Raw genomic sequence first — 27,018 nt, forward strand, 5'->3', positions numbered from 1 at the left:
CTGAGCTCCTATGGGGAGATGGGCTGGGAGCGCTGCTGCCTCCTGTTTCCCCAGTTTGAGACCTTGCTAACCCAACATCTCACCTAAATGTATGATTTTTTTCCCCACTGACTGAAAGGAGAAGTGTTTCCAAAGCTTTCTTGTAACCCAGGTGAGATTGAGGCACTCAGGTCACCTAACCTAGCTGGGGAGCCCTGGTGACGCACGCTGCCCGCTGCTCCGGCAGCACTGCCTGCATCCGGCACAGCGTCCGAGCATGCTCGAGAAATGACAGCATTGCGTGTGCCTGCCTCCTGTTGGTCTTCCTCATTAACGGACTGCTCGTTAACACCCCGATCCCCTTCCTGCCTGTGTGTAGGCAGCAGCAGTGCCTCCTTGGGGTGACCTTGAAATCCTCCCGGTAGCAACGAGCAGAGCAAAACCCTCTGGGAGCAGATGTTGGTGGGAGGCAGCTCCCTGCTCTGCAGAGGATAACGCTCCCCTTGATGCAGCTTGATGGGAAGATGCCTTTTGGTCGTAGCAGGTGAAGACGCCGTGCCCGACTCTCTCCCTTTCCCGTGTGAGGCGTGCACATGAGAGATCTCAAACCATGCAGCTCAACTGCTAGCCAGTGTCTGATGCCTCCCATTCCCCTCCCTGCTCCTCCCTCCTCTTGCCAGACCTTCCACTGGGATTTCTTTTCCTCCTAGTGCATAGTCATCCTCCATCCCAATCCTTTTGCCTTTGATGGTTTTTGACTGTATTTTAAATACTGTATTTTTTTGACTTGTGCTTTCCATGACTAGTTTTCACAGTTCCAGGTTTTTTTTTTTTTTACTAACTTTGCCTGCGTCTCTCTATCTTCTCCCTTTCTGCACCCCCTCCCCTGCCCACCCCAGATCTCGCAGTGTTCAAGGAGCGGCTGAGAGTGTTAACAGTAGGAGGTATGCAATTAATGAGCCTTTAACCCTCTGGAGTGCAGGACTCTCTTTGAATAGGTTATTCTGGGCATGAACGAAGCTGGTAAAGTGGTCCTCTCCTGTCTTGCACCACTCTTGAGTTTTGTAACATGTTTATTTTTAATTTATCCCACTAAAAGTCTCAATGTAGGTGCTTGGTTAGTGATGCTTCACCTGTAGAGATCCCCAATTTAGAGCCCCCCTGGCCATTTCCATACTGTGTGTTTGCATGCCTAGCTTGCTAGTGTACACGTTTTGTTGTAAGCATTAATTTTACGAGGCCTCAATCTCCCCGATTGGTTCGAGTCTCCTAAAAATCCAAGCTGTCTTCTCCTGACTCTGTCCTGGTTTTGTCCCAGTGAAAATTTGGCAGCTCATCCCCAGCCTTCCCCCCATCTGATGGTATTGCTGCCTATAAATACTCAGCACCGTCAAAAAAGCTGGCAGGCTGCAGCAAAGCAGAAGCAGAGATGCTTAGAGCCTTCAAAACTCCTTGTAAAATCTGATACCCCCCAAAGTGTGCCTGAGTCTTGAAACTGGCGTGGCAGAGCAAAACGAAGCCCTGTGTTGCGGGGCTGGGAGCCACAGCAAATTACTGAGGCTTCCCTGAAAACCTCCAGCCAGCAGCTTAACTGGGATGCTCTGGACTAATGCTGCCTCTCTCCAGGACTTCTGTTTGGATGGGAACCACAGAGAAGTCCTGGAGATGTGGAGCCAAATTCTCAGTGCCTGCCAGCTGCGGTTCAGTGCTCCCAGGCACAGCTCCAGAGCCGAGCTCCCCAGGGTCTGGCTTAATTCCTTCCCCGGGGACTAGCAGCGTCCAAGAGGGTGATGTGGGCAGGAGAGGGGATGGATGGCAGTAGGAACCAGGAAAACCTCTGCTCCGGGTGTGCTGTGGGTGTTCCCAGCCTCCGGCAAGCGCAGGTCTCGAGACTGCACAGGGACATGCCATGGCCAGCCCTGTCTCCAGCTCATCCTCCATTCCTGACCAGAGTGTGAGAGATAGACTCTCTTAAGATAAAGTTCAAGGAGGGCCAGCTCTGGAGGGGCCAATTTTTGCCTCCCTTTGCCCGGAGGAAGCTGAGCTATGCTGCCCTGCAGTGTTTAGGGGGTGACATCCCCTGTAGCCTCCCTAAAAGAGATCCCAGCTGGGGCATTTGGCTGGTTTGGCGGGAGCTGGGAGGAGCAGGGGTAACTCTGCCTCCTCTGTGGCTCCTGCCCTGAATTAGAAAACACCTTGAAACCTGTCTCTGTTGGGAGCGGGCAGCTCCTCTCGCCCACCTCCCTTCCAGCCAAGCTCATGCTTCAAAAGGGTCTTGGGAATCCCCAGCTCTGCTTCTGCCTTGCTGCATTGTTCAGCCAGTTCATTGTCCCTTCTCCTCTGTGCCTCAGTTTCCCAAAGACAACCATGAGCTTCAGCAGGCGCTGAGGCACCTCCGATGGCTTTGGGGTACTGTGGAGCTGCTGTGGGCCCTGGCAGGGACCTGCTGATGCTGTAATGGCAGCGGCAGCTCTAAAACCCGACGTTCAGCTCTGAGCCCTGCTCGGTACCTTCTCCAGGCACACCCAGCTCCCTGCAGCCCCGCGTGCCGTAAGTAGGAGCCACCTACAAACCACGAGGTACCAGCACCAAAAAGGAGGGGGTTTGCCGAGCAGACCTAGGCTAAACCCCTAATTATAAGGCTGTTAATTGGGCAAGGGGGTATCTGGGCAGCAAAACTCCCGAGGGGCTGCTGGCTGCCCCGCTCCCGGGCTGAGCTATTCAGGAGAGTCCGTCGCAGAGCCCTGATGCCATTTTCTCTTTCTTGCTTCTCTTTCTCTCCCTCTTTGGGGTTTGTCTGTTTTAACCATTTCCTTTTCCGCGTTGACTCCTCATTTTTAATTCCCACCGTGTGGCGACACCTCTGTTGTGCTCGGTGACTCCTCAATTCCTCTGTTTCTTTTCTCTTCCCTCTGTTATAATTTGTGGTGTATTATTTGCGTTCTTGGGGCTACAAACTTCCTGACTCTCACCCTGGATTTTAATTACCGATTTACATGCGTATATATATTGCTTTGTGTTTTGTTTCCCGCGTTACCTTTTATAACCTTGTTGTTCTGTGCTTAATGTCTTTTTGTTTAATTACGGCTTTGTTTTTATCCATATAAACCTCCTTCATGCTTATTTTTGGTTTTATGCTGCTTTTTTTTTGTCCCTTCCCCGCCTCTCCCAAATGCACCTGGTCCCTGCGTGACGGTGTCCCCCTATCCCTCTTCCTTCCTTCTCTCTCTTGCTTTCGCTTGTCCCACCCATGAAAAATCCTGCAGGCTTTTATGGGCTGGATGAATCTGACCTCGACAAGGTCTTCCACTTGCCCACAACCACTTTCATCGGTGGAAATGAATCGGCTCTTCCGCTCCGGGAAATCATCCGTCGGCTGGAGGTGAGGAGGGCAGGGAGGGCTGTGCGAGACCTGTTTACAGCCCAGGGCGGGGGCAGAGCAGTTGCTTTTTGGAGGTCCTGGGCCCTGCTGCTGCCCACCTGCAGATTTTAAGCTCTTCAGGTTGGGACCTTCTCCTTGGCGCTTGCCCGACTTGTAGCAGCCGCCCTGTGTTACCTGGTCATCTCTGATCACCTCCAGCTTCACGCTGTATTGGGGCAACACATTTGGTCTACCCAAGGTGGAGCAAACCCCAGGGAATTAGACATTGCATTTTCAGAAACCTCTCCAGCTATGTTTTCCACTTAAAAAGCAGCAAACAGTGCTGAGAGAGCACAAGAGTGGGCTGGAGGCAGGTGATACCCCCCTGTGCGGTGCTGCTGCCCTGCGTGGTGGTCCCTTGGAGGGTCTCGGTGCAGGAGCAGCTCCAACCTGGGTCTGGGCTTCCAGCTCTTGCAGCCAGTTCCCCTTTCCTGCCAAATTTCATACCCTGCTCTGCCTGATCTGAGTGCAGATGGCTCCCAGGCAAGCTGCAGGCTTACTCAGATGGTTTCTGCCGAGACAGGTTGACCTTGGGAGAAGCAAAGCTGCATCAACATCTTAGATAAGCTGCAAGAACAGGCTCTTTATTTGCTGGGGGAGGTTGTTTTGCTGATTCTCTCCCTGCCATATGAAGTGGGGTTGTGGACCTGGTCATAGCTGATGCCACCAAGAGGGAAAATCTCGCCTCTGAGGTGGATATAAAGGACTCGAGGGTCTGATCCTAGGCCCCTTGGGAAAAGGGAATTAAACATCTTGATGCTGGGTCATATGCAGGGTCTGAGGTGCCCTGCAGCATCCTGGAACATTCCCTGCAGTGTCCCCTTTCCCAGAAAAACAGCTCAAATCAGGCTCCCAAAACAGGGCTGGCTGCCGGGCGCTGCTCACGGGTCCCCCCAGGCTGCCACTGCAGGCAGTGCTTGCCTGTGTTCAGGCAGTGCTTGCCAGTGTTTGGACAGTGCGGTGCGGCTGCCAGGCAGGAGCGTTTGTGTCTCTGCTGGTGCGGGAGGGCTCTTTGTCTTGCTGAAAGGTTAAAGAGGGGCAGGAAAGAGTCCCTGGCCCCGTGGTCCAATACAGTGCCGCATGGGCCTGCCTTTGTTGGAGGGTGAGGAGGTGTTAAAGCCCTGGCTGTTGTTTCACGGCCCTTCTCCTGTTGGGGCAGATGGCATACTGCCAGCACATCGGTGTGGAGTTCATGTTTATCAACGACCTGGAGCAATGCCAGTGGATCCGGCAGAAGTTTGAGACCCCGGGCATCATGCAGTTCACCAATGAAGAGAAACGCACACTGCTGGCCAGGCTGGTCCGCTCTACCAGGTACCCCCGGGAGGATCTTCACCTTTCCCTTATTTTCCCTTGCTGCCCAGGGTGGTTTGCTCCCAGCCGGAGCGACGTGGTCACTGCCTGAGTCACATCTTGACGTCATCTGTCGCGCTTGGCTTAATCAGCAGGGTGACGCCAGCAAGCTGCTGTACTGGCAGGCTCAGGTGCTGGCAAAGAGCCCAAAAACATGGATGATCCTGAAAGGAAAGAAAAGGTCTAAAAATAAGGTTTAAGTGCAGCACCATGTCGGGGTTGGGGAGCAGCCACCCAGGCTCTGTGGGAAGGGACCAGGGTGACCGGGAAGTCTCCCGGGCTGCTATGTGATGCCTGCTTAAGCATCATTTGGTGCTGTGGCTCCCTCGGTGCGGTCCTGATCCTTTCTCTGGTTTTTGTCCTCAGCTGTAGCTCTGGCACTGATCCCTCTTGCCCTTTGCTTTCCAGGTTTGAGGAATTCCTCCATCGGAAATGGTCTTCAGAGAAGCGTTTTGGTCTGGAGGGCTGCGAAGTGCTGATCCCAGCCTTAAAGACCATTATTGATAAGTCGAGTGAGAAGGGAGTGGATTACGTTATCATGGGGATGCCCCACAGGTAACCCTGCCTCTCTGCACCATGGTGCTTGGGGCGTGGAGAAGGGGGGATGCTGCCAGGCTTCGGTACTGGAGGGCAAACTGGTTTCTGCCATTACCTATCTGGTCTTGGCTGGTGGTGAACCTTAGCTGGAGAGCTCAGGCTGTGGCTGCTCTCTGCTCATCAAGCTGTTTTCAGCTTCAGCTCATTTGTAAATTCATCTGGAGGGGCGTGGTGGCTCAAGCAGCAGAGCTTGAATCCCAGAGCAGGATTTGGCCTGCCCGCTCTGGGGCAGCTGTCAGGATGCGGGGGCAGCTGTCAGGATGTGGCGGCAGCTGGTCCATCCCTGTGCTGAGGGGTCTGCAGTCTCCTCAGGTGAAACCCTGAGAACCCCCTCCCTGGGCGACCCTACAGCTGTCGCTGAAGGTGCAGGGCTGTTGCACTGCTTCTGTGTGATGGGGGGGGAGGCAGGTCACTGTTGGCACTCGATGACAGGCTGGTGCTGCTGATTGCCAACAACGGTATTGTTTTTGCAGGGGACGCCTGAATGTTCTCGCCAATGTCATCAGGAAAGAGCTGGAGCAGATCTTCTGCCAGTTCGACTCCAAGCTGGAGGCTGCTGATGAGGTGAGTCTCCTCCTCTGCCTGTGGCAGGTTGCTGTTGCCTGTCCCCATACGGCCCCCAGAGGCTGTGGCCATGCAGAGCGAGCTGGATTGTTCCACTGCTTGTGGTGTCACTTGGTGGCTTCGGTGTTGCAAGGATTTCCACAGCACACGCTTGCTCGTGCAACTGAAGCCTTTGTGTTGGTGCCAGTGCTGGTATCCCCTTGCCTGTCCTGGCTGGGGGAACGTATGCCCTGACGGCTGCCAGTGTCTCCAGCTCAGGCTGGGTGGTCAGCAGCTCTCCCTGGGCATAAAGCAGCCGTGGGGTGAACGATGAGGTGAAGGGAAAGCAGCCAGCAGCAGAGCTTGGCTTGTACCCTTGCAACAGCCCCTGGTCCCCGTACGGGGTCCTAAAGCAGCTCCAAAAGCCCCGAGGCTCAAATTGCCTGTGCTGCAGGCTCTGTTGCTGTGATGCACTCATGCTCCAAAGCTTTCAGCATCGTAAGCAGGGATGATTTGGCTTTCAGAAAGCCAGGCTGGGCTGGCTTTATCCTGCTATGCCCTTCAGGTGGTGTTTCAAGGTGAGAATGCAGCAGCCTGGGGCGTCGAGGTGCCCTGACTGGGAACTGCAGCATATTGCGAGCGCTTCCAGGGACAGCTGTACTGCCACAGTGCATGCAGAGCTTGGGTGAGCATTATACCAGCTCTGTTTTCCATTGTATTCCCCAAACCCACCACACTTGCTTCTTCTCCTGCACCCACGACCTTACCTAGATGGGTTTGATGTGTGTCTGAGGTTTGTTGGTGGTTTGGCCCCTGGAACAGGCTACTTTTGCTCTGCTGAATGCCAGGTCAGCTCCTAAAGTGAGTGCCTGCTGCTTTCTGCCAGTCCCTCCAGAAAATGCACCCTTTTTCCAGCCCCTGGGGTCACTACCGCCCTGCCTCAAGTCTGCTCTCCCCTCCATCAGGGCTCCGGTGATGTGAAGTACCACCTGGGAATGTATCACCGGCGGATTAACCGTGTCACTGACAGGAACATCACCCTTTCCTTGGTGGCAAATCCTTCTCACTTGGAGGCAGCTGATCCTGTTGTTCAAGGCAAGACTAAAGCGGAGCAGTTTTACTGCGGGGACACAGAAGGGAAGAAGGTGAGTGGTGCTGAGATGCCTGCACTGATGTGGCCTGGGCTGGACAGGGTTTGGTGGGAGGCAGGCTGGTGAGGAAGTGAAGAAACCCAGCTGGTTTTTGTTTGCTGTGCCCCTTCCCTTGCCGTCACCCTGCTATCACCCTGATTTCCCCCATCCTTCCCCACTGTCTTTGGTAGGGACTCACCCACCCTGGGCTCCCGTTGCTGCTTCCTCTGTCTCAGAATGACTGACTCAGCTGGGCTGTGGGGAGCAGCAGATGCCCAAACCCTTGGGTGGAAAGCAGGGAAATGAGGGGCGCTCCCAAAAGCCAGTCCAAGCATCACAAATCGGGGGGCTCAGCAGTAGGAGGCTCAAGCTGAAGGATCTCAACGTGACCAGGGATAACCATTCTTGAGGCTGGGAAAGCTGGAACCAGCAGCAGGACGCAGCTTTCTGCACCTGGGTGGGAGAGCAGGTGGGGAACAGGATGGCGGGGGGGTTTATTTGCAGTCTGATTCATCGCAGACCTGTCTCCAACACCAAGAAGTGGAAGGGTGAGATCAAAAGTGCTTCTCTTCCTCCTACATCCCAAGGGCTGGATATAAATAGACAGACTCTGTCCTTGTCTGACAGGCGGCGTCCTCAGCCAGCCCCTGGGTACGATCGCAAAATAACGTCACAGAAGCTGGAGTGAGCTCCCGGCCCAGCTCCTTGCCCAAAGATCTTCTAGGGTGAAAGTGTGGGGGAAAAGGCTTTGTTTTGGGACCTGTGTGTTTGGGAATGGGACTCGCCTCCCAGACACTCTGTGCTGGGTGCCATCTTGCTGCCCAGTCAAGGTCCCCCAGCGTGCTGCCCTTGCTCAGGGGGAGAGCTGGTGGCTGCAGCCTTCTCGCTGGTGGTTGTGCCAGCCATGGCCGGCTCCACTCTGATCCCCTGAGAAAGCATTGGATGCATCGATGAGATGCTCCGTGTCCTTTCTGGGATGCCGAAGGCTCATGGGGATGAGACTCGGGCCCTTTCCTGGTGGCTGCCCCTGCCTGCCGTCCTCACAGAGCCCCTGCTGACTGCTGTGGCTTTATGTCTCACAAGGTGATGTCCATCCTCCTGCACGGAGATGCTGCTTTTGCTGGGCAAGGCATTGTGTACGAGACCTTCCACTTGAGCGACCTGCCCTCCTACACCACCCATGGCACCGTCCACGTCGTGGTGAACAACCAGGTGAGGAGCAAATCCCCTGCATCCCCGGTGTCCCTTGCAGACCAGCTTCTGCAGGCTCAGATCTGGATAGTAGGTGGCAGCAGGAAGTAGCTGTTTCCCAGCCAATATTCCTGGAATGAGCCATAATCCTGGGGTCAGCAAGGAGGTACTTTTATGCCCAGCTGCTCAACAGTAGCAGCTTTTGAGCCCAGCCTGGCACAGAGGTGGTGCAACCTGATGCTTGGCATGCGAGATCACGTGGGGCTGTGCCTTTCTGCCCCCACGTAAACCAGAGACATTTCACTGGGACCAGCCCATCCCTGCGGGTGCAGCAGGATGACAGCCAGGCGCAGGGACCGGGACAGGCTGCAGTGCCTGGGGGCACAGGAGATGGGCAGGTTGTGCTATGGCTGAGTGGTGCAGCCATGGGGGAACCTCCGGCTCAGCCGCAGCAGCTGAGCTGCCCTCGAAGCTGCATGTGCCACTTTCCAAATCCTTACCACTGTGCTGGTCCTGTTCCCTCTCACCCACTACAGATCGGCTTCACGACAGATCCCCGGATGGCCCGCTCCTCTCCGTACCCGACTGATGTCGCCCGCGTGGTGAATGCGCCCATTTTCCATGTCAACGCGGACGACCCAGAGGCCGTCGTCTATGTGTGCAATGTGGCAGCAGAGTGGCGAAGCACCTTCCATAAGGATGTGGTGGTGGATTTGGTAAGAAACGTGGCATGAAGCTTTATCCTAAAGCTGTGGCTCTGCTGTGGATGCTCGCCGGTACCTCTTGGGGTGTATTTTCTAAAAGCTGAGGTTTCTCTTCAGGGCTTGTCTGGCCCTTTTAGTGTGATGACAGGGAGGAGGTGCTGTAAAGCAAGTCAACGAGGGTGTAATAGCTCTTGGAGAGGTGACACTGTCTCTGTATGGAGCCTGACCTTGTCTCCAGCATTGGGGAGGACACGCTTGCATCCCTTTTGGGCTGTTTCAGACCCTTCCTAGCACAGAGACCCAGCTATCTCCGACTGCTTTTGGAGCCTTGGCTTGCAAGCAGCTGTTTTCAAAGCTATTTTGCCCTTCCTGGCAGGTTTGTTACAGGCGCAACGGTCACAATGAGATGGACGAACCCATGTTCACACAACCCCTGATGTACAAACAGATCCGGAAACAGAAGCCGGTGCTGCAGAAATATGCAGAACTGCTGATTTCCCAGGGGGTGGTAAATCAGCTGGAGTATGAGGTACTGTCCCTTGGAGCCTGGGAGGAAAACTGCGGGCGGCATCTCCGGGGAAGTCTGGTTGTTTGGTTCAGACCTGGGTGTGAATGACGTGATGGGGTCCGTTTGTGTTTGTGCATGTCACCTAAAGGTGGCAGAGCTGTGCTAGGCTTGGGCAAGCGCTCAGTCCTGGCAGCGATGGGTTAGGAGCCGAGGCTCGTCCTTGGACTGTGCCAGCTCCGAACAGCGCAGGAACATCTAGTTCAAGGATTGCCCTGTGATCGGTGCGGCACAGGCCATACAGTGCCGGGCCACTGTGGCACGGCTGGGAGTTGGACTCCGCAGCGCTTGGGCTCACTGTGGCCTGGGGCTATCTGGTACAGGTCCCCTGCCCCGGCTCTGCCACCCAGGCAGCAAGCGTGGCAGCAGCTCTGCCGGCTCTTCCTTGCTCCGGTACCACTTTGCAGCATCTTTAGGGTTGAATGCGAGTTGTCGGTTCGTACAGCAGCAAATCTGTCCCTTGGGGGACAGGGGCCTCCCGTAGCGGCTCTGCTCTCTAAGGCTGAGCTGCACAGCCCTGGGGTGCCCTGCTGTGGGGACCAGCTGTGCCCTCCAGCACCCTTGCAAGCTTGCGCCGAGACCCCCAGGCTTGGCACCCTTGTTTGGAGACCCCTCGCTAATGCTTTGCCACCTCCTGCTTCTGCCTTTCAGGAGGAAATTGCCAAGTACGATAAGATCTGTGAGGAGGCCCATGCGAGATCCAAGGATGAAAAGATCTTGCACATCAAGCACTGGCTGGATTCACCCTGGCCTGGTAAGTCGCTAGCAATGTTTTAGAGGTCCCTAGAAAAGAGCCTAGCTTCTCTAGAGCCGTGGCAGCTATTTTCTGGTAAGTCGCCCTGGTGGGGCGGTGGGGCGGTGGTCTTGACTCCTGGCATCCCCACCCTTGCTTGAGGATGTTTATGACTTGAGCTCTTCACACGGAGCTGAGCATGGCTTCTGCAATGTGGTGGATTGCTCCTCCTCCTGCAGGTTTTTTCACTCTGGACGGCCAGCCCCGGAGCATGACCTGCCCTTCCACCGGTCTGAATGAAGAGGACTTGACGCACATTGGTCAAGTGGCCAGTTCAGTGCCAGTGGAGGATTTCACTATCCATGGAGGTAGGAGCTTGCAGAAGCTATGGCAGATTGGGTGTTTGTTCCAGAGAAAGATGTGGGATAGGGCTGGAATGCAGCCTGGAAGCAAGGGACGTGTTACAGTGCTTCAATATGTGTGGCCAAGGGAAAGGATTCCACCCCTCTACTCCGTTCTCCTGACACCCCACCCGGACCCCTGCGCCCAGCTCTGGGGTCCCCAGCGCAAGAAAGACATGGACCTGTAGAGCAGGTCCAGAGGAGGCCACAAAAATGATCCCGGGGCTGGAACAGCTCTCCTGTGCAGAAAGGCTGAGAGAGTTGGGGGTGGTCAGCCTGGACAAGAGGAGGCTCTGGGGAGACCTTACTGCGGCCTTTCAGTACTTAAAGGGGACTGATAAGAAAGGTGCAGAGAGACTTTTTACCAGGGCCTGTAGTGACAGGAGAAGGGGCGAGGGGGTTTAAGGTGAAAGAGAGTTGGTTTATATTGGACGTAAGGAAGACCTGTTTTACGGTGAAGGTGGTGAGACAGTGGCACAGGTGTTCCAGAGAAGCTGTGGATGCCCCATCATTAGAAGTGTTCAAAGTCAGGTTGGAGGGGCTTTGAGCAATTTGGTCTAGTGGAAGGTGTCCCTGCTGCTGGCAGGGCGGTTGGACTATGTGACCCCTGAAGGTCCCTTCCAACACAAACCACTCTGTGAGTCTATGAGAATTAGTTCACAAGAGAGCTGTGGTTAAAGGAAGTGAACCGAGGAGTAGTTCTTGTTCAGGGCTGATCCTTCCCTGCAGTCCCGATTCCCCATCCCTGGTTCATCCCTTGGGCAGAGGTGGATCCGTTTCTCTGTCCCCAGGCATTTGCAGTCCGTGAGTCTGTGGGCAGCTTGAGGGACAAACATGGTGTCGCTGCAGCTCCCTTCCACGCTGGCTATGAACTGGCTTCTATCCCGGCAGGTTTGAGCCGTATTCTGAAAACCCGTGGGGAGATGGTGAAGAACCGGACGGTGGACTGGGCCCTGGCAGAGTACATGGCGTTCGGCTCCCTGCTTAAAGAGGGCATCCACATCCGCCTGAGCGGCCAGGACGTCGAGAGGGGGACGTTCAGGTAAAGCTGTGCTTTTGGTGGCCGTAAAAGTGATTCCGGCCTTTCTGGAAGCGGTCTGAAGGGTGACGATAGAGTAATGCTTTTCCCTTTTTCAGCCATCGCCACCATGTGCTGCACGATCAGAACGTGGACAAGAGGACCTGTATCCCCATGAACCACCTCTGGCCCAACCAGGCTCCTTACACTGTCTGCAACAGCTCTCTGTCAGAGTACGGCGTCCTTGGTGAGCGAGGAGGTCTGCGCCTGATGCCTGGGGAGGGATGAGGCCACTGTAAGAGGATAACCCCCTCGCTTCTCTTCCATCCGTCAGGATTCGAGCTGGGCTTCGCCATGGCCAGCCCCAACGCCCTGGTGCTTTGGGAAGCCCAATTCGGGGACTTCCACAACACTGCTCAATGCATAATCGACCAGTTCATCTGTCCTGGGCAGGCCAAGTGGGTCAGGCAGAACGGCATCGTCCTGCTGCTTCCCCACGGCATGGAGGGCATGGTAAGGACACCACCCCACCCCCCCCCCCAGCTCGTGAGTACCCAGGGGTGCCCATTGCCTGGCCCGCACCAGAAGCGCAGCTGAGGGCAGCAGTGGCAGGTAGCACTGCTCATGTCACGGCCGTGCCTGGCATCGGCTTCTTGCTCCAGCCTTGCTCCCAGCTCACACTCCACCCTGGCTTGGTCCCCGCAGGGTCCTGAGCACTCCTCCGCCCGCCCGGAGCGATTCTTGCAGATGTGCAACGACGATCCCGATGTCTTCCCTGTGAGTGGCGGCCGCGCTGTGCTCAGCCCGGCCCTCCTGTGTCCTGGATCCGACCACTGCTTTGAAATGGGGAACGGGGTGGGCAATAACACCCGGGTGGGCTCAGGGCAACACTGCGGTCGGGGTGGGTGTCTCGGGACACCTTGGGCTCGCGCTGCAGGTGGGAGGTTTTGGGGAAAGGGACTAAACCCAGTGCCCAGGCTGCACCTCCGCCGCCCCTGGGGCTGCTGCACAGTGTGAGGCAGAGGAGGCCCTGAAAGCAGCATGGGAGGGGGCTGCTGGCTGCCCTGAGGTGGGGGTCACAGACCTGCAGCCACTCCAGGTCTCCATGTGCTCCGGGAGGGGAGGGGAGGGGAGGGAGGGCTGGGTGCCGCTCTTCTCCCCACTGCTGGAGCCGCGAAGCCACGAGGCACCTTGTGTTTCTTGAAATCCCTTCAACTGCGCTCACCGCGGCAGAAACTGGACGACTTTGATGTGCGCCAGCTCTACGACTGCAACTGGATCGTTGTGAACTGCTCCACTCCAGCCAACTTCTTCCATGTCCTCCGGCGCCAGATCCTCCTGCCTTTCCGCAAACCGGTCAGTGCTGGCAGCTCTGTGCCCAGCTCAGTGCCAAGGCAGGGCAGCCTGGCGTCCCTGCTGAGCCTGGGGATGGGACTCAGGGTGGGCTTGTTCTTGCACCTCGGCAGCAAACGCGGGCAGTTTGCCTCTGCCCTGGCCAAGGACTTCTTGGTGCTCGGGGTTGGCTCGGTACGTGCCATGCTGCCGGCTGGCTCGTGCAGGCTGGGGTGACTGCAACCCCGTCCTGCACACTGCAGGGAGGTCAGAGGCGTCGGGGCTGGCGGACATCAGTAAATAACCCGGTGCAGCTGCTTGCCTCCAGCTCTGGCCGTGGGGCAGGCAGGTCCGCGGCAGCACCTCAACCTCTTCCCCAGGGGAAACCCAGACTGGGAAAGCTGGTGCTGTCGGAAAGCAGTGCCCAGTCTGGCAGAGCACGAGGAACACATCTCTTGCGGCTGCTCCTGTGCTCGGGCAGGGGAGGGGTGGGCAGGTCTGCGCTCCGGCCTTGACTTGCAGGGCAGGTGTTTCTGGCCAGGCAGACCACTGTGCTTATCCCCTTCTTCCCCCTTCCAGCTGATAATCTTCACTCCAAAGTCGCTGCTGCGCCACCCTGAAGCCCGCTCCAGCTTCGACGACATGCTGCCAGGTACGAGCGGCACGGAGCTGTTTGTTTCCCGCCCCCTCCACGCCTCTCTGTGGGATGAAGGGTGAAGGGCAGGAGCGGCCGCCTTGGGTAAAGTCCGCCTGGCAGCAGCCTCTCCCCGCTGAAGAGCGGCCAAGCACAGCTGACGCCACTGCCATCAGGGCACCGCAGACAGCCTGTGCGGGTCGCTCTGTGCCGGCGCAGCACAGGGGCTTTCTTCCTCCCTCCCCACTCCCCTCCAGTGCCAAGCTGGCGTGCTCGCCCCCACTGTGGCCGGGGTGTGCCGGCTGCAGCCGCGTACCGAGCAAATTGCAGCCACCTCTTGTGCCAAGTCCAGCACCCCAGGGAAACATGGCTCGGCTCCCTCTGCTGGAGCGGCGTGGCCAGGGTTTGGCAGCCCCGAGTCACACAGAGACATGATGGTCTGTACTGGGAGCCGAACCCAGTCCCAGCTGGTCTGGCTCTGCCTCTCTGCTTTGCCTGGGGTGCCGGGGGGGGCTGGCAGGGGACAGGGGTGCAGGGTGACAGTGCCGTCCTCTCCCTTGGCAGGCACCCACTTCCTCCGAGTCATCCCCGACAGCGGCCCTGCGGCCCAGAGCCCTGAGAAGGTGAAGCGGGTGCTGTTCTGCACTGGCAAAGTCTACTATGACCTGACCCGCGAGCGCAAGGCCCGGCAGATGGAGGCCGACGTGGCCATCACCAGGGTGGAGCAGGTGAGTAGGGGCTGGCCACCTCCGAGCCCGCGGGCCGGGGGTGCCATGGCCCCCGTGACACTGCCGTGACGCCGCTTTGTCTCCCCTGCAGCTCTCCCCCTTCCCCTTCGACCTCCTCCAGCGGGAAGCTGAGAAGTACCCGGCTGCCGAGCTGGTGTGGTGCCAGGAGGAGCACAAGAACCAGGGCTACTACGACTACGTCAAACCCCGGCTCCGCACCACCATCAACCGCGCCAAGCCCGTCTGGTAGGGATGCGGCAGAGTGGCCGTGATGCTGGGGGAGGGTTTAGGGGTTGCAGACCCCCTCCTCACTCTCTGCCGTCTACCCTGCAGGTACGCGGGGCGGGAGCCGGCGGCTGCCCCTGCCACCGGCAACAAGAAAACCCACCTGACGGAGCTGCAGCGGCTCCTCGACACGGCCTTCAACCTCGACGCCTTCAAGGACCTGGCCTAAGCACCAGCCCGGCGGCAGCATGCGCCCGTCCGTCTGTCTGTCCCTCTGTCTGTCCCTCGCTCGCCTCCCCCCTCCCTCCTTAACTACAGACCTTGTAAAACCCCATGATGGCACCTTGAGTCCTTGTCTAGCTCGTGCCGGGGCCAGCGTTGGCGCAGCCACCCCGGGGTGGGGGGAGAGGGGCTGGGAGCTGCCCTCCTGCTCTCCAAAGGGTGGGGGAGACCCGGAGCCCCCCAGGAGGGGCTGGTCCCCGGGGCTCTGCTCGGGGGGTCTCCAGTGCCATGGGTCCAGCAGCCTCCCAGTCCCTCCCAGTCCTCTGTCGCGCTTGTCCAGCAGCCGCTGCCTCTCTCTGAGGTGTGTGTGGGGTGTGTCTGGGCCCCCCCAGCTCCCCTTCAGCTTCCAGGGCACCGTGGGGGGTTCGCCCGTCCCTGGGGAGCGCATTCCCCCTCTGCCCACCCCGGCACCGAGCCCACTGTGTACTCCCGTGGGGGGTGACCCCCGGCAGGGCTGGCTGGGGCTTCCCCCATAGACACCGCGTCCCCCCAGTGTCACCCGGATCCTTCGGCAGTGGGGTGGGGGGGCGGAGAGCCGGGGTGGGGGGCTGCCGCACACCCATGGGTGTTTGCACACACGTGTGCTGCCTCCCGGCGTGAGGGTGCTGTCACACCGTCACCCTGGTGCACGTGGGGGCCACATCCTTGCTTGCACACACACGCAGGCAGGCACTTCATGTACAGCCTGTGGTCGTGTCACACTGCCACACACGTGTCACACTCATACATGTGTGTTGCTTTGCTACACAAGTGTGTCATGGTGCCACACACACGTGTCGTGCTGTCACATGCTGTCACACACATGCGTGTTGCACTCTTGCACACATCATACTACCACATGTGTTGCACTGTCACAGATGCATGTCATGCTGTTACACACGTCACGCACTGTGTTGCACTGCCATACACGTGTCACTGTCATGTGCATGTCACGCTGTCACACGTGTGTCATGCTGTCATGTGTGTCACACTGCCAGACACGTGTGTTACACATACATGTGTTGCTTTGCTACACAAGTGTGTCATGCTGCCGCACACATGTTGCAGTCATACACGTGTTGTGCTTTCACTGATGAGTCATGCTGTCACGCACACGTTGCAGTCTTGCACACATCATACTGCCACGTGTTGCGCTGTCAAGGATGTGTGTCACGCTGTCACACGCATGTGTTGCGCTGCCATACACATATGTCGTGCTGCCATGTGCGTGTCAAGCTGCCAGATGTGTGTCGCACTCATACATGTGTGTTGCTTTGCTACACAAGTGTGTCATGCTGCCGCACACGTGTTGCAGTCACACACATGTTGCGCTGTCACTGATGAGTCATGCTGTCACGCACGCATGTTGCAGCCTTACACACACCGTACTGCCACGTGTGTTGCACTGTCACAGATGTGTGTCACGCTGTCACGCACGTGTGTCCCACTGCCATACACACGTGTCACACTGCCATACACGTGTCACACTCATACATGTGTGTTGCTTTGCTACACAAGCATGTCATGCTGCCGCACACACGTGTTGCAGTCACATGCGTGTTGCGCTGTGACAGATGTGTTACGCTGTCACGCACGTGTGTTGCAGTCTCGCACACATCACGCTGCCACGTGTTGTGCTGTCACAGATGTGTGTCACGCTGTCACGCACGCGTGTCACGCTGCCATACGCACGTGTCGTGCTGCCATGTGCGCGTCGCGCTGCCACGCACGCGTGTCACGCCGTCACACACGCATCGCGCTGTCACACGCGTGTGTGTGTGTGTGTGTCCCGCCCCTCCGCGCGTCACGCGCACCCACGCACGCACAGCCGCTGCCGCTCGGTGCTCGACTGCTCGCGCCTGGCGGGGCGGGGCGGGGCGGGGCGGGGCCGCGCATACCGATGAGCTCGCGGCCCCATTGTGCGCGCCGGCGGGAGGGTTCGGCCGGGCCGGGCTCGGCCCCACCCCTCCCCCCCTCCCTCCTCCTCCTTTCCCCCCCTCCCCCCTCCCCTCCCCCCCCCCCTCCTCCTCCTCCCGCCGTGGAGCCGCCGCCGCCGCCGCCGCTGCGCGCGGGCTGAAAATCCCGCGCAGCTTCCGCGCAGCCGCGCGCGCCCGGCGCCGCCAAGGGCCATTTTGGGGCCGATCGCGACGGTAAGTGCGGGGCAGGGGACGGGGGGAGGAGGCAAAATGGCTCCATCGGGCGCCCCCCCCCCCCACCGGACGTGCCCGGGGGCGGCGGGGCGGTTGCCAAGGCAACCGCCCCGCCGCCCCCGGGCACGTCCCGGGGGGGAGGCGGAGATGTCCGCCCCCTTCATCCCCCTCCTCTTCCTCTCCCGCAGCCCCGGTTGAGGGTGACGCCGTCCCGCCGCCGATGAACTCCATGAACCCCATGAAACCCTCCCTGCCGCCCACCCCCCACGGGTGAGCAAACCACCACCTCCCCCCCACCTTTCCTCCCCTCCCCCTTTTCCCCCCTCTCCTTCCTCTTAATTAATTTGTTTTTCTTTCTAGTGATGGTTCATTTGCATACGAGGCCGTTCCTTGGCAACCGAGCACCAATCAGCCGGCGGGATCCCTCTCCGTGGTAACCACCGTCTGGGGTGTCAGCAACACCTCCCAGAGCCAGGTACCCCCCCCCCCCCCAGCATCCTCATCCCCCCCCCACAAAGCATGGCGACCCCCTGCCTAACCCTCCCCCCTCTCCGCTAACCCCCCCCCCCCCCCCAGGTTTTCGGCAGCCCCATGGGCCCCGGGGGGAGCAGCTCCAGCACCCCGCTGCTGCCCGGTATGGCCGGTACCAGTTCGGGTATGAGCTCACCACCGTTCCTACCGCAACAGCCCTTTGCCGAGGGGGCGACCGGGAAAGGCTACGTGCAACCGGGTGTCTACGGCCGCAGCGCCTATCCCGGCGGGACAGGCTTCGCCGCTAGGTAAGGCCGGCCCTGCGCCCGCCATGCTGGCACGCATCTACCACCACGGGGCCACCGCACGCCCCTTCCCCTTCTCTCTGTCCTCCAGCTACGGCGGTAGTCCCGGTGGCCCTGGTGGGATGGGGCTCCCTTCACACGCCGGCCGGCCTCCCGCCGATTTCACCCAGGCAGCCGCTGCTGCCGCCGTGGCCGCCGCCGCCGCCACAGCCACCGCCACGGCCACGGCGACGGTGGCAGCGCTGCAGGAGAAGCAGAGCCAGGAGCTGAGCCAGTACGGCGCGGTAAGAGCCCGTCCACGGTGGAGCCGGGAATCCACCGGCCGCTGCTGCCACCCTGCTGTGACCCCCGTCTTTCCCTGCCGCAGATGGGTGCGGGACAGCCCTTCGGCAGCCAGTTCCTGCCCCACGCTGGACCCCGTGGCCCCGCCGGCATGAGCCCGGCTGGCATGGCAGGCGTCATGGCTTCCTCCGGTGTCTCCCCCGTCAGCATGAGCCCTGCGCGAGCGCCCGGTGCCGGCCCCCTGTACGGCGGGCAGCGGGTGCCCCAACACACCTACCCCGGTCCCCCCCCGAGCCAGCAGCTCCCCCGCCAGGGTCTCAAGCGGGCGTATTCCAACGAGGTGAGCATCTGCACCGGAGGGGGGGGCCACGGCATGCCGGAACCGTCCCCCCCGCCACCGCCGGCACTGACCTCTCCCTGGCTCCGCAGGGATACCCGGCGCAGCAGTACCTCCAGGGTGGGCAGTACGCTGCAGCGGGTGCCCAGTATGCCCCCAGCGCCCCCCAGCCCTCCGCTCCGTCCCCCTCCTATCCCGGCCACAGGCTGCAGCAGGGCATGGGCCAGTACCTCTCCGCCTCGGGCAACGCTGGACCCTATTACAAGGTACTGGAGGGGGGACAGCGGGCACAGGGTGGGGGGTGTGTGTGGGTGTCTGCTGTCCTCTGGTGTCACTCCCCTGGGGACCTTCCTCCTCCCGCAGCCGGCTGACCAGTTCAATGGGCAGAGCGCCGGCTTCAGCACCTACAGCCAGGCGGCCGTCAACGGGGTGAGTCCCGGCACCGGGTGGGGTGCGGTGGGCAATGTCGGCAGGGCTGGGTGCTGAGGGTGCGCGGTACCTCCGCAGCCGGGCCGGTCGCTGCCGGGGTACCCCAGCTCGCCACTGGCAGGGAACCCCACACCGCCCATGACGCCGGGCAGCGGCATTCCCCCCTACGCATCCCCGGGTCAGGACGTCAAGTCGCCCTTTCTGCCGGACATGAAGCCCAGCGTCACCTCCCTGCACCCGTCCCCCTCGGGTAGGTGCCTTCGGTGGGGGAGAGGGGTGCCGGGGGGTGGGCACATTGCAGAGATCCCCCTGATGTGCCAGTGCCCTGGTGTGGGCCCCACTGCGGGTGCCTGGTGGTCATTGCCCCTTTAACAGCCGGGTGCTGCAGGGATGCATCGAAGGAAAAGGGCGGGGCTCCCGCGTGGGGGCGTGGCCACAGCCAGGGGTCAGGGGCAGGGCCTCACAGGCACTGGCCAATGAGAGGGTGGATCAAGGGAGTGGGAGGGGCTTCCTCTGAAGGGGGCAGGGCTGTGAGTCATGGGAGGGGCTTGTAGAAAGGGTGGGGCCTCAGTAGGAGGGGCTTCAGTCAGGAGTGGTTGCTTTGGTGGGCGGGGCTTGCATAGGGTGGGGCAGCCTGAAGTGGGAGGGGCCTCGGGCATGGTGGGTGGGGCTTATGTGGGGGTGGTCTCTGAGTGGGAGGGGCTTACTGCATAAGGGTGGGGCTGCCTGTAGTGGGAGGGGCTTCTTGCCTAGGGGTGGGGTGCCCTGGAGTGGGAGGGTCCTCTGTGGGGGCGGGGCCTCCTTGAGTGGGAGGAGCTTCATGCATGGGGTGGGGGCTGCCTGGAGTGGGAGGGGCCTCTGTGGGGGTGGGGCCTCCTTGAGTGGGAGGAGCTTCATGCATGGGGTGGGGGCTGCCTGGAGTGGGAGGGGCCTCTGTGGGGGTGGGGCCTCCTTGAGTGGGAGGAGCTTCATGCATGGGGTGGGGCCTCCTTGAGTGGGAGGAGTTTCATGCATGGGGTGGGGCTGTCTGGAGTGGGAGGGGCTTCTGTATGGGGGTGGGGCTTCCTGCAGGATGGGTTCTTAAACAACAGGCGGGGCTTGCTGGGGTGTGGCTGGGGGGGGCGTGGCCGGGGCTTGGAGGGGTGGTCCCTGCTGATGGTGTCCCTGGCAGGGCCGGCCCCTGGGGAGGAGCTGCGGTTGACCTTCCCGGTGCGGGACGGTGTGGTGCTGGAGCCCTTCCGCCTGCAGCACAACCTGGCCGTCAGCAACCACGTCTTCCAGCTGCGCGACTCCGTCTACAAGACCCTCATGATGAGGTGGGGAAGGGGCGGTACGGTACCGCGTGGCACCGAGCGGCGCAGTGTGGCACGCCGCCGCGGCGTGGCTCGGCGTGGCAGTATGTGGCGCGGTTCAGCATGGCGCGGAGCTGTATGCGTGGCGGCGCTTGGCACGGCATGGTGCTGCATGGCGCGGTGGTCCAGGGGGCAGCGTGGCATGGCAGAGTGCCATGCAGCGCGGTGGTACCCGGCGTGGTTTGTCACAGCATCGCACGGCGCGGTGGTACGCGGATGGCATGCCTTGGCCCAGCACGGTGCTGTATGCATGGTAGTACGTGGCACGGCACGGTGCCGTGTGGCGCGGTGGTACCCGGCACGGTGGCTCGCGTGCGGCCGCGCCCCTACCCCACCCCTGCCACACCCCTGCCCACCCTTCCAGGCCCGACCTGGAGCTGCAGTTCAAGTGCTACCACCATGAGGACCGGCAGATGAACACCAACTGGCCGGCCTCCGTCCAGGTCAGCGTCAATGCCACGCCGCTCACCATCGAGCGTGGTGACAACAAGACCTCCCACAAGCCGCTCTACCTGAAGCACGTCTGCCAGCCCGGCAGGAACACCATCCAGATCACTGTCACCGCCTGCTGCTGCGTGAGTCGCCGCGGGGGTGCCCGTGGGGACAGCGGTGGTGGCTGGGGTTGCCGCTCAGCCCCCCCCTCCCCAATCCTGTGTCTCTCCGCAGTCCCACCTCTTCGTCCTGCAGCTGGTGCACCGGCCCTCGGTGCGCTCGGTGCTGCAGGGGCTCATCAAGAAGCGCCTGCTCCCCGCCGAGCATTGCATCACCAAAAGTGAGCACTGCAGCTGCCCACCTCCCCCCCCTACCGGCTCTGGGGGGGACAGGGGTGAAGTGCGTGGGGGGATCACCCTGGTGCGGGGGTTCTGGCATAGCAAGGTGTTCCCCCTCACCGTGACAGGGTGTCACCCTCATCCAGGGTCTCTCTGGCTTTATGGGGGGGGACGACATCCTGGTCAGGGGTTGCAGCATAGTGGAGGGGACACCATAGTCAGGGATTCTGGTTGGGGGGCGACACGACATGCTGGTTCGGGGACTCTGGCACAGTGAGGGGGGGGGGCATACCCTCATCCAGGGGCTCTGGTATGGGAGGGGGATATTTTGGTTGGGGGTCTGCAGCACAGCAAGGGGGGGGGGACACATCCTGGTCCAGGGACTCTGGTATGGGGGCTACGGACACCCTGGTTGGGGTCTGCAACACAGTGGGATGGGGTGGGGTAGAGGGGGGGCACACGCTGGTCTGGGGGCTGCAGCAGGGTGGGGGGGACACCCTGGTGCGGGGGCTCTGGCATGGGGGACACACACGCCCTGGTCCAGGACTGCAACACGATGGGGGTCATGGGGCACCATGCCCAGGTGCCACCCCAGTGCCACCCTCATCCCAGCGTCCCAGTTCTGACCCTTGGTGCCCTTCGCCCTTCTCCCCCTCCCCCCCCCCCCCAGTCAAGCGCAACTTCAGCAGCGGGACCATCCCGGGGACCCCGGGGCCCAACGGCGAGGACGGAGTGGAGCAGACGGCCATCAAGGTGTCCCTCAAGTGCCCCATCACCTTCCGGAGGATTCAGCTCCCGGCCAGGGGCCACGACTGCCGGCACATACAGGTAGGGAGGGTGGCGGGGGGGGTGGTGTCTCCCACCCTGTATCCCCCCCCCCCACCGTTGGCTCAGCTGCCGCTCTCTCCCTGCAGTGCTTCGACCTGGAATCCTACCTGCAGCTCAACTGTGAGAGGGGGACATGGCGGTGTCCCGTCTGCAAGTGAGTGGGGGTCCAGTGGGGCCGTGCCCTGGTTTCCCTGCCTGCGGGGGGGGTTTCCCTGCCCTCACCCTGCCCTCACCCTGCCTCTCCTTGCCTTCAGTAAGACGGCCCTGCTGGAGGGGCTGGAGGTGGACCAGTACATGCTGGGCATCCTGATCTACATCCAGAAGTAAGTGTCCCTGCTCCATCCATCCGTGACCGGCACCGTGCAACCCCGGGGGCACAGACACCCCCCCTCCCCCCCCCCCAGCCTGACTCCCCCCGCCATCCTGCCACCCCCAGCTCGGAGCACGAGGAGATCACCATCGACCCGACCTGCAGCTGGAAACCCGTTCCGGTCAAACCTGACGTCCATGTCAAGGAGGAGCCGGAGGGGCCAGCGCTGAAGCGGTGCCGGACCCTCAGCCCCACGCACATGGTGCTGCCCAACATCATGGAGATGATCGCGGCCCTGGGGCCCGGCTCCGCACCCTTCCCAGCGCTGCCACCACCACCGGCAGGTGCTGCGGCCGACTACGGCGCCCCGGGTACGGGGGACCTATGGGAGATGGGGACAGGCCCTCTCTGTGTCGTCCCCCCCTGCCTCAATCACTTCCTTTCCTCCTGCAGGTTCCGGCTTTCCAGGACCGGGGGGTTTCCCAGAGCCATTCCCCCCCCCCGGCGCCCCCGGCACACCGACGCTGAGCGACTTCGCGCCGGGACCCCCCCCCATCTCCTACCAGTCTGACATCCCTGGTGGCCTCCTGGCCCCTGAGAAGCCCCCTGCGCCCCCTCTCCCCGCACAGGTCAGCCGGGCTGCGGGTGGGGGGGGCTCCACCCTGACCCCCACATCTCCCCATGGGGGGTGGTGGTGCCATGGTGGTGGGAGTCACGGTGGAGGTGGTGGTGGGGGGGTGTCTCACCACCACGCTCTCCCCCCTTAGCTGCCCCCACCGGGGCGGATGGAGCCCTCCCACCCCCCGGTGCAACCGGGGCTGCACAACCCCTCCCCGGGCAGCCAGCCGGCACAGCCGCTGCACCACCGGAGCGCTCCGGCACGGCCCCCCCCGGCTCCCCCCGGCGACCTCACCTTCCCACCTGCTCCTGGCATGGCGGGGACGGGCGAGGGTGCGGAGCCTGCCCTCGACGTGAGTACCCCGGGGGGGGGGGACGGGGATGACAGACGGGGCGGCTGGGGATCCCTCTGCCGGTTTGGGACCCCCCCGCCGCCATGGGGGGGGGGGGGGGGGGCCGGTGGTCACAGGCTGCCGCCCCCAGCTCCTGCCCGAGCTGACGAACCCCGACGAGCTGCTCTCCTACCTGGGCCCCCCCGACCTCCCCGCCAGCAGCAACGACGACCTCCTCTCCCTCTTCGAGAACAACTGAGCCATCCCCGCCCCATCGGACACCACCACCCCCCCCCCCCTCACAGGGATGGGATGGGGGGGGGGGGGGGCAGCACCGGCGTACCCCTGCCCTCCGCAGAGCCGGGACACCTCCTCCCCCCCCCCCCCCCCCCCCCCGCAACAAGGGGGCTTCCCCTGAAAGGACAGACAGGCTCGCCCCCCGCCCCCCCCTCCACCCCCCCAGAAGCACAAGGCTGTACATAGTGTAGAAACACTACTGCCCCCCCCCCCCCCCCGAGACTCCCCCCCCCCGTATTTAAAGGCAAATGCGTCGCTGCGGGGCCGACCCGCGCCCCTGTATAAATGTGCAAACGCTGCTTCCACGGCGGAAAGGGGGGGAGGAGAAGGGGGGGGCTGTGGGGCTCGGTCCCCCCCGCCCCACCCCCCCCCCCCTTCCCGCCGCCGAGCTCCCTGTACCGTCTCCTTATCGCTGCCTATTAAAGGATTTCGTTTCGGCGGGGCTCACGCGTGTCCCACTCCATCCCTTGTCACCCCGCGGTGGGGGTGACACACACACACACGGGGGGGGGGGGGGAATGAGTCGGGGGTGGGGGTTGGACGGATCCCATCCCCTCCCCAGGGCGGCGGCGGCGGCCCGGCCGGGCGGTGAAGCGTGCGCGTTGCTATCACTCATTAAAGGCGGGCAGCGGTGCCGGCAGCCCGCAGCATGGCGGGGGGGGCCCTCGCCCGGGCCGTGTGGGTTCTAGGCGGTCTCCAAGGTGGGAGTGAGGCCCGCCGGTGCGCCCCCCCCCCCCCCCACCGGCACCGCGCATGCGCGCCCCGCCCTACCCGTCCGCCAGACCCGCGCGCGCCCCCCGCCCCCGCCTCTTTTCTTCCCCCCCCCCTCCGCCTTTTCAAACGCGGCGGCGCCGATTGGTCGCTCGCCCCGCCGCTCCGCCACAAGACGCCGCCGCGTTGGCCGGTGCCGCGGGGGAGGCGGGCTCTCCCCGGCCCTATATAAGCGGCGGCGCGTAGCCCCTCTCCTTCTGCTGCGCCGCGCCCGCCGCTCGGAGCCGTCGCTGCTGCTGCCGCCGCCCCGCTCCCACCCCGCTCCCGCCATGGCCAACCCCGTCGTCTTCTTCGACATCGCTGCCAACGGCGAGCCCCTGGGGCGCGTCACCTTCGAGGTGGGGGGAGCGAGCAGGCTTGGGGGGGGAGGGAGGAGGAGGGCGGCCGGCGCTGAGGGAGGGGACCCCGCCGCCATTTCCTCGTCGGAGACGTGAGGGGTGGTGGGCACTGCGCCTGCGCGGCTGGGGGACCCGCGCCGCCTCCACGTGGCCGCGGCTCCCCCGGGGGCTATGGGAGGTGGGCGGGTATCGGCGCCCCGGCCCCCCCCGGTGGCGGCGGCGGGAAGGGAACAAAGGCCCCGATGCAGCCCCGCGGGGCGGAGGATGCAGCCGGGCTCGCCCGGGGAGCGCCGGCGGCGGGGTGCCAGTCCAGGGTGTGCCGCGGCCCGCGGGCATTACCCCCCCCCCCCCCCCCCCCGCACCTGCCGGCCCTCCCCCCCCGCGCGGCCTCGCCGCCAGCCCGCGTTCCGGGAGGCTCCGCTCCGCCCCGGCAGCGGGGCCGCTGCTGCTGCCGCCCGCGCCGCCATTTTGTCCCGTTCCCCCCCCGCTTCCCCCTTCCCCCAAAAGCGGGGTGGCCCCAGCAGCCCCCGGAGCCGCCCGGTGCATCGGAGCGAGCTGCGTCTCAATCCTCCTCTTTCCCTCTGGGGATGCTTCTAGCGCTCTCGTAGTGCTGCCGGGTGGCCGCGGGATTGTCGCCGTGAAGGGAAAGCATTTAGCGCCCTGTCGAGCGCGCAGCCCGGGGTGTGAAGCATCTCCGGCACGGCACGGCCCGGCCGGGCACCGCGCTCCAGGAATGGCCGCGTTGCGGCTGCCGCAGAGCCCCGCCTGGCAGCGCTTCGCCGCCCAGATGGCTGCTGTCTGCCCAAAATCCTCCCGGAGCGCTGGGGTGGTGCCGTGCGCCCTGCCTGGGAACGCTCCAGTCCAATAGTTGTCTATGTCTTTTTTTTTTTTTTTTTTTTTAATTCAATCTCAGCCAGCGGAACGAATGTGCATCCGCCCCGCTGGTGAGGCATGCGGCGTATTTAAACTCGTTTGGATGCCATATCCGTTAGTTCAGAGTTTCCAGATGAAAGTGTGAGGTGGAGAATCCTCTGCAGGCATGGCCAGGAGTCCCTGGGCTCTGAGCAGTGAGGGGGACGGGGGGAGATCCCCACGGGCTGGGGGTGCAGCCAGCCTTCACCCCAGTTTGACTAACAGCCTCTTTTTCTCTTTGCAGCTGTTTGCAGACAAGGTCCCCAAGACGGCAGGTTGGTAAAGCAGCACTGGCTGCACTGCGGCTGCACCAGACCCCAGTGCTTTCTCCTTAACTCTGGACAAAACAAGTCATTCATGGTTTTCCTCTTCCATTGCAGAAAACTTCCGTGCCCTGAGCACCGGTGAGAAGGGATTCGGCTACAAGGGGTCCTGTTTCCACAGAATCATTCCTGGGTTCATGTGCCAGGTGTGTGGTGCTCCTACCACAGCAGGGAGGTGGGTGGGTGAGGAGATCTGCCACTTATGTGGGTTTCAGAGTTGGGTGCTGGCAGATTTGGGGTGGGAAGGTGGATCTGCCTCCTGCCTGCAGCCTCTGCAGGGCTGCTGTGCCTGGTTGGAGAGTTCTGCGCCTGTGACCTGAAAGGCTGCTTCTTCACAGGGTGGTGACTTCACGCGCCACAACGGCACTGGCGGCAAATCCATCTATGGGGAGAAGTTCCCTGATGAGAACTTCATCCTGAAGCACACGGGCCCTGGCATCCTGTCCATGGCCAACGCTGGCCCCAACACGAACGGCTCCCAGTTCTTTATCTGCACTGCCAAGACCGACTGGTGAGTTGGAGACTGCGGGAGGGTGAGCTGGGGGAAGGTGACATGCCAGGCCTGGTGCTGAGGTCCCTGCATGGGGATGGCAGGTGCCAGCCATGACTGATGTTTCTCTTGCAGGTTGGATGGCAAACATGTTGTCTTTGGCCGCGTCAAGGAGGGGATGAATGTGGTGGAGGCCATGGAGCGCTGTGGCTCCAAAGATGGCAAAACAAGCAAGAAGATCACCATTACCGACTGTGGGCAGCTCTCATAAACCCTCGTCTTAACAACTGACCATTCCTTCAGCAGCCCAGGCACTGTGCCCTGCTGCAGCTCACCCTGTCCCACCCCGCTCCTGACTTACTGCTGCGTTTCTACGGGGTCTCAGCCCCATGTGCACGGTCCAGCTGGGCCGCAGTTACCTTGTATGAGTCTAAATAAAACGAGTTAAACCACAGTGGCTCTCTTTTCTTCCCTTCCCTTTACTGGGGTGTGTGGGAGGAGGGGGGTTGGTGCTGAGGGGGCCTGAGGGATGCCAGCAGTGTGGCTACACCAGGTCCTCAGTAGGGTCTGGAGTAAATGGGTGCAATGGTCCCATTAAAGGAGAGTCCAGGTCTGGGAGGATCCCAGTGCTCCCAGTTCAAGCAATCCAGTCTGGGGAGCCCAGTGGTCCCTGTTGGAGGGGGGTGGTAGTCCTAGTTTGAGGGTGCCCAGTTCTGCTAAGATGTCCAGTTTTGGGTGAGGTGGTCCCAGTTCAAGTGTGCCTAGCTCTAGGAGGATCCCAGTGCTTCCAGCTTGAGAGTGGTTGGTGGTACCCTGTGGATGGATCAGTGCTGGGTGCAGCACCTCCTGTGCTCCACACCCTGCCTGGCGGAGGCCTTTAAGGGTGCG

The 27,018-nt window shown here is 61.7% G+C and overlaps 3 protein-coding genes across 5 annotated transcripts in view; all 3 read left to right on the forward strand.

The window, feature by feature from the left end:
* Positions 1–14,888, forward strand: part of OGDH (oxoglutarate dehydrogenase) — a 33,989-nt gene extending 19,101 nt beyond the window's left edge. The window contains exons 5-23 of the mRNA XM_082495805.1: positions 3,246–3,361; positions 4,560–4,714; positions 5,162–5,308; positions 5,824–5,914; positions 6,859–7,038; positions 8,107–8,235; positions 8,751–8,930; positions 9,295–9,447; positions 10,135–10,237; positions 10,456–10,584; positions 11,509–11,659; positions 11,755–11,882; positions 11,970–12,148; positions 12,341–12,412; positions 12,869–12,991; positions 13,547–13,619; positions 14,166–14,329; positions 14,421–14,575; positions 14,663–14,888. Coding sequence (XP_082351931.1) covers positions 3,246–3,361; positions 4,560–4,714; positions 5,162–5,308; positions 5,824–5,914; positions 6,859–7,038; positions 8,107–8,235; positions 8,751–8,930; positions 9,295–9,447; positions 10,135–10,237; positions 10,456–10,584; positions 11,509–11,659; positions 11,755–11,882; positions 11,970–12,148; positions 12,341–12,412; positions 12,869–12,991; positions 13,547–13,619; positions 14,166–14,329; positions 14,421–14,575; positions 14,663–14,783 — 2,549 coding nt within the window. The 3' untranslated portion in view covers positions 14,784–14,888. The remainder of the gene's footprint in view (positions 1–3,245; positions 3,362–4,559; positions 4,715–5,161; positions 5,309–5,823; positions 5,915–6,858; positions 7,039–8,106; positions 8,236–8,750; positions 8,931–9,294; positions 9,448–10,134; positions 10,238–10,455; positions 10,585–11,508; positions 11,660–11,754; positions 11,883–11,969; positions 12,149–12,340; positions 12,413–12,868; positions 12,992–13,546; positions 13,620–14,165; positions 14,330–14,420; positions 14,576–14,662) is intronic.
* A 1,952-nt stretch (positions 14,889–16,840) lies between these two features.
* Positions 16,841–23,302, forward strand: ZMIZ2 (zinc finger MIZ-type containing 2). 3 transcript variants are annotated; one of them, XM_082495806.1, is made up of 19 exons: positions 16,841–16,965; positions 17,154–17,235; positions 17,326–17,440; positions 17,542–17,744; positions 17,833–18,025; positions 18,109–18,363; positions 18,453–18,626; positions 18,724–18,789; positions 18,868–19,039; positions 19,961–20,105; positions 20,506–20,716; positions 20,808–20,913; positions 21,582–21,739; positions 21,826–21,893; positions 21,994–22,062; positions 22,176–22,420; positions 22,503–22,678; positions 22,817–23,020; positions 23,151–23,302. In XM_082495806.1, the coding sequence occupies exons 2-19, from the start codon at positions 17,186–17,188 to the stop codon at positions 23,256–23,258; spliced, it is 2,718 nt and encodes a 905-aa protein (XP_082351932.1). In that variant the 5' UTR covers positions 16,841–16,965; positions 17,154–17,185; the 3' UTR covers positions 23,259–23,302. The 3 variants fall into 3 exon arrangements, with proteins under 3 accessions (XP_082351932.1, XP_082351933.1, XP_082351934.1); XM_082495807.1 differs by having other exon boundaries at positions 22,176–22,393; XM_082495808.1 differs by having other exon boundaries at positions 17,653–17,744.
* Positions 23,303–24,254: 952 nt separating this feature from the next.
* Positions 24,255–26,584, forward strand: PPIA (peptidylprolyl isomerase A). Its single transcript, XM_082495692.1, has 5 exons — positions 24,255–24,405; positions 25,562–25,592; positions 25,698–25,786; positions 25,979–26,151; positions 26,266–26,584. The coding sequence occupies exons 1-5, from the start codon at positions 24,337–24,339 to the stop codon at positions 26,399–26,401; spliced, it is 498 nt and encodes a 165-aa protein (XP_082351818.1). The 5' UTR covers positions 24,255–24,336; the 3' UTR covers positions 26,402–26,584.
* The last annotated feature ends 434 nt before the right edge of the window (positions 26,585–27,018 follow it).

Source organism: Vanellus vanellus (assembly GCF_965231255.1).
Source record: "Vanellus vanellus genome assembly, chromosome: 26".
NCBI classification, from domain to species: Eukaryota; Metazoa; Chordata; class Aves; order Charadriiformes; family Charadriidae; genus Vanellus; species Vanellus vanellus.